We start from the raw sequence: 13,357 nt of genomic DNA, 5'->3' as shown, positions 1-13,357 counted from the left end.
TGACCATTTCTGTGCCTTTAAGAGAAGCTCATCAAAGAAGATTGACCCGGATGTGCTGAGGAATGACTGGGAGAGACCAGTGTGAAAAGATCAGGAAGGTGGAAGTGAATGGGATGGAGATAATTGTCCAGCCTTAGAATTGGACTATTAAATAAAAAAGGGTTCCACAGAATATCTCATAGTGGTCTCATTTAGTCATCCCATTAATAAGATCTCATGGATAGATATTACTGGCGACATCTGGCCTTGGGACTTGAGATAAGTTTTAAATGTTGAGCACTTTCCTATATTGCCTGGGCAGTGTCGAGCTTACCTGATGCAGGAAAAATAGATCTAACATACTTTGTTCCGGGTCTGCAACAAGAAAGGGAAACTCGTTCGGGTTTGTTAAGAGAGTGGATCTCATGTTCTATGTTTTTAACACAGTTTTTTTTGTTTTTGTTTTTGTTTTTGTTTTTTAATTCCACAAAAGCATTATAGGTAACACCTTAGAATGTTCTAGAATACCAAAAATGTACAGGCAGGTAGTTAAAACTTGGTTGTTTTCTGAATTGGAAGTTCAGTTAGCACACAGGTCTGCATTTCTAATGCTGGAAAGGGATCTGATTGGCATTTATCATGTAACTATTTGCTGTAGAGAATTATTTTAACCAGATCAATAAAGCACAGTTACTGTACTATGACTGTTGGCTCTCAGCCAGCAGGTGACAATAGCTCTGTTACTAAGAATGGGATTTTATCTCTCACTGGGAAGAGACTCCCTTAGATTGTCTTTTCTCATGGTGAGTGGGCAGATGGCTGGAAAAAAACCCAGCCGGGGACTGAAGAAGACAGGGCACAGGGCTGTTGTTAGAAGAAATGTCACAGTCTGATTTGATTCAAGAGAACCACCTTGGGTCTGATCTCTTTATATTGCATCACTGCTTTTGCGAAGAGCCAAAAATTGTTTTTTGCCGTTTTCTTCCTGTTTCTTCTGAAACGTGAAGAAGGAACAATAACATCACAAAGATACTCAGGGTAATTAATGGATATGCATAGATGAAATACTTAAAGGTATGGATATTCTACCCCAGGGGAACATTTTTTTTCCCTACTGAATGTATTTTTTCCTACTAATAAGTAGAGCTAAACAATATATGGTTTTTCACCTAGCAGATACTGCTTTGAAAAACTCTAATAGCATGTATTTTCTGTCAGTGTCTAAGAGCCCGATATAAGTCAGCCCCTTTGAGAATAAACCGTCCAGCGTCTCTCAGGAATCTGTAAGTAGACCAATAAACTGACGGCAAGGATTTTGAGTATGATGGACTTGGAGTCTCATTACTTGTTTTCTGTGCTATCATCATTTTTGACACACATTCCTGTGTCGTGGCCCTTTCATTAGAGAATGGAACTGTTGAGTAAGGATGATATTAAATTTTAATGTTATTGCTATTATTACTGTCGACTGTTTTTACCATTAGTGTGCCTGGTTCTTTCATTCCAGCTTCTGCACGGCCAGAAAACGGGAGTGTGCATAAACAGTCAGGAAAATTACCGTATACCCTGGAGACCCGGCATCACATGCTCTGCCTGTTGTGAATGATGAATCAAACTGGAAAGGTTATCATTTTCATTAGCTAGGAGAGAACAAGACCACACTTTTCTCCAAGTGTAATTACAGTGGTTTGCTGGCAACATTACACTGCAGTAATTAGTCTAAAGGTGTATGTGAGGGCAGGCTTTTGCACAGACACTAGAAATATTATTTCAGAGTTTAGGGTCACAGCCTTGTGTTTAACATGTTCCAGGCAGCTTGGGGTGGGGGGTGGTGGGGGGAACTAATTTGACTGCAGCTAAAGAAAGACATTTGACATTTTCCAGAGTCATGCATTCAGAAACCAGTCAGGTGGAAAAACTGTATTTTGTTATCTACAAAAAACAAGAAAACAAAGAAAAATAACAAAAAACCCTCAACAGCTTACCTGCAGAAATGGAATGTTGGACTATTTCATAGGAAAAACAGAGATAATATTCAGGTTTATTAGGAATGGTATATAAATAATTACGAGAGCTTTTGATAGATGTGTTCTAATCTCCTTTTTCCCCCTAAGGCAACTGGACAGAGAAATTAATTTCTGGAAACTTTTCGGAGGAAACAAAATAATTTCTTTACCTTCCTATTAACTGTTTCAGGAAATAAGTACTTCTTTTACAGTGGTCCTCAAATACATATTTGTTCTTTGTGAATGCTTTTTGGACCCTGAGTAGTTACACTGAAATATTGAGGTCTCTCTAACCTGACTCTCCAGTCAGGTTAGAGACTGGAATTGGAATTTCTTTTCCAAACCTTCTCTCACGTTCTCTGTATAAAGTGAAATAGAAATGAGGGGTGGGGGGTGGGGGGAGACTAATAAAAAGAAATAAACTTTACATATAGTTTACACTTAAAGTCATATACAGGAGTTTCAAAGAAACCTTTTACTTCTTCAAGTGCAGGGAATCCTTCATAAGTAACACTTGTCCTGAGTTGCAGGGAAAAGTCCACATAGTCTAATGTCTTTGTTTAATGTTGTGTTGCTTGCCTGCCTTCAAGTGATTCTGTTCAGTCTCTCTCTCTAAATCCTGGAGGATTTAAAGCCCCGTAGGAACTTTCCAAGGACGAATGGAGAAATAGAACAGACTTGAATGAGCATTCACTCAGCAACCAAATTCTGTTGGAAACCACTGCTCTTCCATGCAAGCACGTGTTTCACGTGTGTCATCTGGGCATATGGTTAGAACTGATGTTTCTCACAACTTCAGGCACTTAGGAAAGTTTAAACATAGATGTGACACAAATAACACAGCTAGCTGATGATGTAACGTACTAAAAATTCTACCCAAAAATTGAATTTTAAAACCCTGCTTTTTGTTTGTCACAGATGTTTCTCTACCCAGGGGCAAGTCACGCAGAGCGGAATGAGATCTTTGACGCCGTCCCCTTTGTCCAGCTAGCACTTAAGTAGGAGGCACCAGGTAGCATGGCCTTCCGGTTCCAAGACTTCCTTTTCTGCTCTCTGTCCGTGCCACTGACCAAATCACCACATCTTGCCGGCTCTTTCTGTGGAATCTGAGATTGTCAGACCTGCGCCCGGTTCTTACCTTCCTGGTCTATTTAGGGAACCTCTGCCTCTGTGGGTAAATAAATAAATAAACAAATAACTCGGAGAACCTTTCTACCGGCCTTTCAACAAGGCCTGGAGAATTGTGCCTCTCGCGCGTTCCTTCACATCGGCTCTGGGAGATCGCCAGGAATGCAGGGTCTTGTGAGTCCTTGTTCTATACCCATCCCTCGCTTTGGTGACACGGTCTGTGAAATGGAAGAAGAATGGTTTTACGAGACTGTTCTTATAATTCATTTTTCATAAAACATCGTTCTAAAGTTAGGTTACAATGGACCGAGTTCTGCACACCCTAGGCAAACAGCTTTCTATGCGGACATTTGATGAATACAAGACAAAGTGGGCCCACTTGGGAGAGCAGGTGCCAGGACTGATGACAGCCCCTTGTACCAATGTCATCAAGGTCAGACTTGGTAAAAGGAATCTGAGTTTCCCATAGAAATCCTTAACTTCCCAGCCCAAGTTCCTAGATTCTCAAATGTTGAAGAAATTAGGGGCACCTGGGTGGCTCAGTCAGTTGAGTGTCCAACTCTTGATCTCGGCTCAGGTCATGATCTCACGGTTCATAAGATCGGGCCCCACCCATGTCAGCCTCTGCACTGAGAATGTGAGCCTGCTTGGGAGTCTCTGTCTCTTTCCTCTCTCTGTCCCTCCCCTGCCCATGTGCTCACTCTCTCTCTGTGTCTCTCTCTCTCTCTCTGAAAAGAAATAAGCTTTAAAAAATAATTTTAAAAAAATGTTGAAGAAATTAAATGCACATTTTAGTTAATCAACTGTATAGATTATATACCTATAAAGACAATCCGAGGCAAAAGCGTTGTCTTTGTTAGGATTATAAAACAAGGGCTTTGCTGGGAAGATTTTGACCGGCTTCTTTAGACTCATGTCACTAGACAGCTTTTTGAGAGACTTTGTAACTATTTCTTTGGTGTGCATTAGAGATCACTTTACTTTAAGTGCAGCAAGAAAGTAGCTGTAAATTTGCAGAGGGCCATAAGCGTATATTTACTTTAAGGAAAGCAAGCCTGGGTGTAGAGTTCGTGTTTCCTCCATCGGAAAGCTCTCGGGCTCACCAGGCCCTAGCCTGCCGATCTACCATGAAGAGTGACCTAGAACTTTGGAACTGAAAGGTCCTTTACGTGTTATGACCCACTTCCTCATCAGCCTGACTCTCCTCTACCCACCTGCAGCCAGTTTCACCCACCCCTCCCTTTTGTGACAAGGAATGTGAAAACCCAAAACGTAGTCACATCTCTTTTATCTTAAAAAAATAATCTGCTCAGACCCCGTGTCTCCCCCCACCCCCCCCCCCCGCCCCAGCATCTACATGTGATCCTGTCAAACATGTGGCAACTAGTGTTTTTGAATAACCCTCCCTGAGATGCTCTCTCCTAAGTTCTGCTAGAACTCTGCACCCTTGCTTCTCCCCACACTTCCAAGTGCCCCCTTCCCTCCTGTCCTTGAATGTTCCCCCCATCTGGAAGCTGCCTCGGAACCATGCTTCGGGCTCACAATTCCACTGGCATCTTAATTTGCGCTCCTGGTCACGATCTTTGTGCAAACATTTACTTTAACCTCTTACATATTCTGGGGAGTTTGATCGTTTCTTGAATAGCACAAGCCATCTCTGTGTTAAGTTCTTCTGCAGAAGACTTGTCTTAAGCCAGTGCTGTAACCTTGCATTCCTGTCAAGGATGGTGAGGTAGCCAGAGGAGAATATCAGAATGTCAGGTGAACGTAGACGTGGCAGAATTTCGGATAAGACACGGTGTATTCTCCATCATTCTCTGTCGGTAAAACACACGAATCCCTTCCAGTGGATTCTCTCTGCCTTTAGCACAATACATAGCTGGGCCGTGGCTGTCCTCATGGCCTGAGGATATCTGTAGCTTTGCCCTTTTTCTCCAGATTCCCTGCTTCCCTGCCCTCCCCCCACCCCGACCCCCCAACTTCTGCCCCAGACCGGGACAACCTTGCTGGTTGGCAGAGACATTCTTAAGGCAAATCAGGACAATTACCCTAAATCTTGTTTGTTATATATGGGTCCCTAACCATGCTGGGTTATCCTATGAGGTTGGGGAGAAAACAGTTGGAAAGCAGAGGGCGAGGTAGCTCATTTAGAGAAAGATTTGAGCCTTATAAGCAAACCCTTGGTCCATAAGTTCCCTTATTGTCACCAAGGCAAAATTGCCTCTTCGAGGGGGTCCCGCCTGAACTTCCCTCCTTCCTTGGCGTCATTGGTGTTTTTAAGGTTCCTTCAAATAGTCACTTCTCTTAAAGGTTATATTTGATATTCACTTCATTGCACCTTCATTCTGTGTATCTGTATTCTGTGTATCTTCTTTATGTATGAGAGCATTTATTCTTGTTTTTGTTGGTTTTTTTCAGGGGGTTGGGATAGATTGCAGCAGCTTTTGATAAAAGTCCTAGTTTCTTAGGCTCATTTTTTGCTAAGTATCTTCTGAGGAACTTTAGGAGCCTCACCAGTGAGACAGAATCTGTGGCCGGGGGGACACAAGGCAGAGATGTTTGCCGCCGTAAATCACTGCACGTAGCTGTTTTCCTGCATCCCTTTGGCGAATGATAGTTAAATACTCACCTACAAAGAGTTCTCTGATGGATGATCGAAAGCCTTTCCCTCTACTGTACAAACACAGCAAGCCTTTCAAGCTCTGTGTATGTATTGCTATCATTGTTAGTACCTCCAGGTAAAATAGAACAGCCCAGAGATGATGACTACAGCCGTCCACATTCATACAAACAAGAGGAAAGAAGCAGCCTACGTTTTCAGTGACTCTGCAGTCTCATATTGTTGTTAATTTCCCAAAAACTTAATGTGAGATCAAGTGTAATTGCAGATTTCCTTAAGAACCATTGACAGATACTTAGCTTAAGTTATAAGCAACTCACACTGTGAACTGTGTATAAACATTCTAAGTTTTCTTCCAGAAGAATATACTTCAGTGAAACCCAGTATCCATCCGTCTTTTTAAATAAACAGAGCCATTCCCATTCAAAGTCGCAGTTGGGGAGACTTTCTTTTGTTGTGACTTGATTTTTAAAAGAGATTAATGTTGCAGCAACTTCCCATTCGTTTTCAGGGAGTGAAATAAGTCTTTGATAAGGATCATCCTCAAGACCTTACGACCTTTGGCTAAGGGGGCTACATTTTGAATGAGGTGGTAAAAAAGATAGTAAATTGCAGTGTGTTTAGGCATTGGCATTGTGTGTCGGAGAGGGTTGTTTGGTGTTTTGTTTTGTTTCTAATTATTAGGTGGTCTGTTGAGTGCAGCTGTGTTTACGTTTCCTAAATGCTAACTGCCTGAACATGGTGACAAGTCCCTATATCTGAGAATAGGGACTGCTTTTTAAAAATCTTCTTGTCCATGTGCTTTAATAATGGAGGGTTGTCTTTATCAAGTAGCAAAGGCAAAAATAATTTGGGGCACAGTCATTCAATCCAGCTAGTTTACTACATCAGACGTTTTGACAACCTTATGAAAAAAAAAAAAAGAATTGATACTTTAAATGTTGCATTTAGCAGTGGAATAAACTTGGAATTGGTAGAAGTTTGTAGACTAGTCACATTTCTTTAACTGATGTTTTGGTTGATTTAACTTCTTGGTTATTAAAGATACACACTTAGATCATAAATGTAGATTGATCCTGTAGAGAATCAACAGTCCCATATTTTTTCTGTCTTTCTTAAAAAACAAACAAACCAGTGAGCATAAGGTCATGGCTTCAACAAAGAAGAAACAGTTTCTTAGGAGAGAGGAAAATGTATATAATAAGTAAATAGCTATACGAATTTAATCGGTAATTTCAGAATCATATGCAATGCGTGACATGTTTAGATGCAAGGACTTAATGACTAGTTTTTGAGGCATTTTCTTCAGTGTGACATCCGTCATAACTCAAATTAATGTTTATTACTACTCTTTACCATTGCGAAAATATTTTCATGAATTTGGATTAGAAGCAGCTTGTCCTGGCTTGTTTTGCAACTTTGCTTCAAGAGACAAAGTGATACTTATGAGACTTTTGTGTGTCTTAGACGCCTTAATTAACTTCCTCTTACGTGGAAAGAGAAAGCTGAGTTTTGTTTCTTAGTTAGGTAAGGAAATAAGATTTCATGCTATGCTCATTTTGTATTAGCGCATACTTAATAATGTCTTTCAGGAAAGGTGAATCAATGCTTCCGGTATTAGCTGTTCAGTGAGTAGCAATCCGGAGTCTGCTTTCAGTCCAAGAGGACACTGCCTACTGATCCAGAACTCTTTGGGCGGGCAGTTTTCTTTGGGATTCTCAGGTTTCTGTCTTTACCATTCCTTTTTTTCTCCCCTTGTCTCCACAGATTGGTGAAAGACAACAAGTGTTAGTGACAGAAGAATCTTTTGATTCCAAGTTCTATGTCGCACACAATCGATTCTATGAGCAGGTGAGAGACACTTCTGCGTTAAGTTCTCAACGCTTTCTCCAGAGTGAGAAGGTCGTGAAGTAAACCACTTCAAGCAAAAGGAACTTCAAAGGGATGGAAGGTGGTAGAATCTTGTCACCGCAAGGCTGTTTTACAGCCTCCAGCTAGCTAGACTAACGGGGGCTATCTCAGTGGCTCAGTCTCCAAAACAACCTCCACAAAGGAGTAGCTGTGTTTTAGTCCTCAGTACTCTTAGACGGGACCAGCTGTAGGCTGTGGGAGCTCAGGAGGCAGCTCCCCCTGCCAGAATTCTGCAGCCTGGCAGGGCACAGGGGAAAGTCCTGCCCAGAGAACAGGAAGGATGTCTGCACGGGCGACATCAGCCTGGAAGGGCCGGGATTTCCTCTCACTGTCCCAGTGCTCACTCAGGGGGTCGGTCGCCTGGTTGTTTTTTGAGCTGTGTTTAGTTTTAGTATTTTTTTTTTTTTAATTTCCACCTTGATAAGAATGCTGGGCAAAGGGAAAAGAGTCCGTTCCGTGGTTTCAACTCAACCAGTGTGACTGACTCTGGAGACCAGTATGGGGATCAAAACAGCTTCACTTTGAGAGTCGTCTTTGAGGGCCAGCTCGAAGGGCCCCCCATTCACGGGCTGCCCGCCCCCCCCCCCCCCCCAAATGAGCTGGCCTACCTTGCCGCCCCCGGAGCCAGCCAGGCTCCTGTTTCAGCACTTGGGACTCTGCTTCCCCCGGTGGTCCTGGGAAGGGCCCAAAAAGACATGGTGTCTCCCCTCCTACATGGGACACTGTCCCACGGGCCTAGGGATTTCGAGGGTCCCTCCTGGATTGTGTTCACTTGTCTTAATATCAGATGGGTTTTCCTACTTTTTTTGTTCCTTTCTCATCAGATGAAGAGTGAATTTTCTTTTCTGTGGCTCATGGCTGAAATCAGAGCTCGGGAAGCCCCTCAAGGCCGCTGTGGGCAAGTCAGGGAGAGGGAGGCCGGGGAGGCTGGCTGCCCGTGGTGGACAGCAGAGCGGCAGTAGCTGGAGCGCCCCCCTCCCCGACCTCCCCCTACTCCCCTCCCCCACCGCACCCGTGCTCCACATGGAATAACCCCACCCGGGGCCCAGCAGCCCCCGGAAACTTGGGAGGCTCCTGTCAAGGCCCACGGGAAACCCGTCCTGTTCTGTCCCAGGCCCGGCAGAAACGACAGCAAGGAGGTGTCCCCCGCACTCCTTCCCCGTTTTCCATCTCATTAGTTGCCTCCAGAGAGCCATTTTCCTATTCAGGCCAACCTGCTCAGCCCCGGGGAGGAACTCGATTGTATTTTTGGTCGCCTCTTCCCTCTCTTTTCTCTGCCATCTGGGTTTTTGCCTCAGCGGGGAACTTTTTTCCCCTTCATTTTAAAGGCAATGGCATGCCTCATTAGCTGTTTCCTCCAATTTAAAGCAGTCGGGCTTTTTCCAATTATTAAAACTGGAGGGGAAAAAAAAAAAAAAACAAAACACTGAGCCCTTCATTCAGATCAAGGCAGCAGATCAAGGAGAGTTATTTTTCCCCCGAAATAGCACCACATCTCTCAGAGACGGTTTACTCCAGAGATTTCCTTGTTTTATGAAAACCAATGTAAAAGGGCTTTCATATTCTGATACTGAAGCCTTGTAGTTCCTGGGCTTGCCGTGAGTCATTCACCGCCCAGGTGACCTTTCTCCTACCGTCGGATGAAGCCGCATGCTCAGTGGTCATGAAAGAATCAAACCCGGAAAGACCGAGATCCCAGAGAAATTGGTTGGGGACCGCCAGCGCCTCTGTGACTTGCTGGTGTCCACAAGGAAGCGTATCAAAGATTTCACAGGCATTCTTTTTCCAAGTGAGATGCGTTCCAGCAGGGGAGATCGTATCTAGATATCAAAGGATTGCTGGATTAGAATTTAGTCTATTTATTTTGGATCCCACCTTAAAAAGACTGGCACGCAGCTGTGGCTCTGAAATAGAAGCGGGAGGGAAACACACTGTGTGCAAACCGGCGACAGGTCCCCAAAGGAGCGAGGCATCTGTCGAGGTAAACAAGTACTCTCCATCAGACACCTTCGACCGGCCGGCTGACAGTTTCCCGTCAACTCTAGCAGGGGATCCTGGATGCAGGTGGAACCTGGATGCATTTGATAACAGAGGGAAGGCAGGGAACAGGAACCCTTAGTTCCAGGAGTCATCCAGCCGCAAACACCAGCGTTTGGGATATTAAGAAGGCCGCTTGTACACGTTCTTGCCCTGCCTCCCCCGCCCCCAACCAAAGCACACGCCCACGCGCTCGCACACGCTCACATCCACATAAACGTGCAGGCCTTTGATTTGAAGCGTCTACTCAAGCCATTCTTCTGACGGCTGCCTTGGCAGGTATTAAAAGTATAAGGCTTTCATCAGTGTTGTCTCCGTTTTCTTCATTGCCTGGGACCGCCAAGAGCAGAATATCAAAGGCCTGTCCAAAAGTGACTGGCTGATTGCTGGGGGATTTCCCGGGCCTGCCTACCACATGCCTCAGGACAGCAGGCGTCCCGCAATGAGAGAGCATTGTCTGCCGCCGGGCAGGAAGCTCCTTCCAGAAATGCCTTCCTCGCCGGAGATCTCCAGGTCCTTGAGCAGCTGCAAGATGGAGCCTACTTGGGACGGGATCTCAGAGCGGGAAATAAAGGATCTTAGGGGACAAAATCTGAATAATACAGTGTGGGCTTCAGTTAACAGTGGCACATCAGTATTGGCTTGCTAATTATATATCTTACTAATGATAGGACACTCACGCTAGGAAAACTGAGGGCGAGGTGTACAGACAGCCTCTGCCTTCTGGGCAGGGATTCTATAGATCTGAAGCGGTTCTAAGATTTGATGTTCACTTAAAAAAAAAAAAATTAAGCCTTCTGAACTTTTTTTCAAGGTTTTAGTGCCAAAGGACCCCACATTCATGGGGAAGATGATCGAGGTGGACATTTATGAATCAGGAAAACATTTTATGAAAGGGCAGCCGGTATCAGACGCCAGAGTATACACGCCATCCATCAGCAAACCATTAGCGAAGGGAGAAGTCTCGGGCTTGCCAGAGGTGAGTAAAAAGACGCTTTCCTCTCTACCCTGCTGGCAAAACAGCAGCTGTAGAAGCACCGTGTCTCCAGCCCACGTTTCCGTTATCATTTGGAGTTCCCTTTTTATGCACGCATGAGGCTTTAATCCTTTCTGACAGACTGAAATCTGAATTAGGAAGATGCATTTTTGCCGATGCCTGGAGACGAATAGCTGTTTCTGCTTCCGGGCCAGAAGCGGAGGGCAGGAGGCAGTATTTTCAGGTGGAAGATGGAACACTGAGGACCATCTGACTGGTATATTTCGGTGTCAGCAGATCCTGAGTGGAAGGGGGTGAGGAAAGGGACATTTTCATGCTTTACAAAGCTGTTTATCGCAGTCAAAAGCCGCAGTTGAACAGGCACCAAACTGTGTCCATCCAGTGTGTGCGGTTAGGGACCTTTCTGTAGGGCGTCCGTTGAATATCTGCTTTGGTCACGTGGAGTGAAAATTAGACAATTTTTTTTCTTTCTATAAAAAAGTAACCTGACCCCTGTTTTATACCTTGGTGTAAATATGGCTGTTTGCCAACCTCTCTCTTACATTTCATTGAGCTACAGTTGTAAAAGCTGATGGAGTGTGAAATGAAAATGTGTGTCACATTTCCAAGCATCATTTGATGTCCTTTCTCCAACACAATTGTTAAGCACTCCAGAAAAAATACGCAGCCATGACTTCACATGCGGAAAAAGGGAGAAGTGATATTTATCTGACCGTACAATTCCACAATTGTTTAAGTACGCGTATTATCTTTCCCCTGAAAATAAGTCACAATGGCATGTTAATTAGACTTTGAGAGTAGTGACAAAGAGGGCCCTCTTATCTCCGTTCTCACTTAACGTGGTGATGGACTCTGGTGTCCAAACATGAGTGACACCTCTCACGAGCCTGACAAATGTCTGTGCACAGCCATCTGACTGATAATGGAATGACGCACACCAGCCTCTGTCACGGCCCCGCCAACTGTGTGTCGTCCTCAACAAGGAGTGAACTCTAATACTGGATAAGCACAACCATGAATGTTTGCTGTTGTTAAAAAAAAAGAAAAAAAAAAAATCCTTGGGGTTTGGGATGGATGACCCGGAAGGAACAGTAGAATCCAGAATTTAAATTTTACTGCTAGAGAGTCGGCTGTTGATGTGTTAGCTAATACTTTAGAAATTAAAAAAAAAAAAATTTTTGATGTTTGTTTATTGTTGACAGAGAGACAGAGAGTGAGTGGGGGAGGGGCAGGGAGAGAGAGGAAGACACAGAATCCAAAGCAGGCTCCAGGCTCTGGGCTCTAGGCTCTGAGCTGTCAGCACAGAGCCCCACGTGGGGCTCAAACTCACCAACCATGCACGACCTGAGCCGAAGTCGGATGCTTAACTGACTGAGCCACCCAGGTGCCCCAATACTTCAGAAATTTTTAAAGGAAGTTGGTCTGTGGTAGTTGTTGTTTGCTTTTCTACAGAGCGTGTATTACAAGGTTCACTTTAAAATCGCCACAGTGAGGGGCGCCTGGGTGGCTCAGTCGGTTGAGCATCCCACTCCTGATTTTGGCTCAGGTCACGATCCCAGAGTCACAGGATGGAGCCCCACATCAGGCTGTGCACCGAGCACAGAGTCTGCTTGGGATTCTCTCCCTGTCTCTGTCTGTCTCTCCCCCCTCCCCCATTCACGTTCTCTCTCTCTGAATGATAAAATAAAAATAAATCAAAATTAAAAGAAAATAAATTGCCACAATGCAAAGGACTTCACAGCACATGGCAGTAGGGGGCAAACTATTATCTCAAAGACCCTGCCGGACGTAATCCCATCAACGTGTGTCCGTGGAAAAGGACAGTGTTCGGAAACATTATCGTAAACCGAGAAAAGCAGTGCCCTTCTGTTAGTTCCTTAACTATACTGTTTCTTGCTAAAAGGGCAGCCCCATTTAAATTCCGGGGAGTGGGGGAGCAGCCTTTTCCCCTCTGCCTTCCTCCCTGCCTCCAGCCTAGAACATGTGTTGACATCTGTTCCCACCACCAGCCTCCCTCCACCCTGGGCTGTCCGAGATCCTTGCTCGGATGTGCTGGCCCTCCTGGCTTTCGAGGAGGAGTCTTAGAGTATGCATGAAACCAAAGGGTTTGGGATTATCAGTTCGGATGCTTGCGTCGAGAAGAAATCAGGCAAGTCTCTCGTTACCGTGTGTGACTTCCTGGACATTAATGAGCATAGCTTTACATTTCATTATTTGTCAGCTTTTAAAGATACGCCAGGCTTGGGGTCCAGAAAGCCTTCTTTAATGAATTTGTCCTGATGTTAGAAATGTTGTTGCTGATGGTAGAAACCAAAATACATTAGGCAGGAAGAGAACAACCTACATTTTCGTAGAATTTAGAAGTAGTTGGTAGAGGTGAAAACCATGCTTCCGGCACTTGGAGCTCTGTGAGCACTCGTAAAGGTGCTGGAACTCTCGAATGAAAACATCAGCTCACCTGCGTGGATGAAGCATGGCCTTGGGGTCAGATGGACCTGACTTTGCATCTGGACTTGCCAGTTTACCCAAGCCATGCAACTCCCAAGCTTAATTTGGAATCATAATGCGTGGGAATCATAATGTCTATCTCATAGGGCCGTTGGAAGGAATAGGTTCTGGAGTGCCTGTAAACCACCTGATCCTGTTCCTGGAACATAGCACACAGCTACCAAACGGTTG

The 13,357-nt window shown here is 44.6% G+C and overlaps 1 protein-coding gene across 7 annotated transcripts in view; it reads left to right on the top strand.

The window, feature by feature from the left end:
- The window catches only part of CDKAL1 (CDK5 regulatory subunit associated protein 1 like 1), a 711,422-nt gene that overhangs the window by 617,416 nt on the left and 80,649 nt on the right, over positions 1-13,357 (top strand). For all 7 annotated transcript variants that reach the window (XM_058732865.1, XM_058732859.1, XM_058732860.1 and 4 more), the window contains 2 exons: positions 7,501-7,584; positions 10,496-10,660. In XM_058732865.1, the coding sequence (XP_058588848.1) occupies positions 7,501-7,584; positions 10,496-10,660 (249 nt within the window). The remainder of the gene's footprint in view (positions 1-7,500; positions 7,585-10,495; positions 10,661-13,357) is intronic.

Source organism: Neofelis nebulosa, chromosome 6 (genome assembly GCF_028018385.1).
Source record: "Neofelis nebulosa isolate mNeoNeb1 chromosome 6, mNeoNeb1.pri, whole genome shotgun sequence".
NCBI classification, from domain to species: Eukaryota; Metazoa; Chordata; class Mammalia; order Carnivora; family Felidae; genus Neofelis; species Neofelis nebulosa.
Note: the sequence above shows the minus strand (reverse complement) of the source record. Positions and strands in the feature narration are given on the sequence as shown.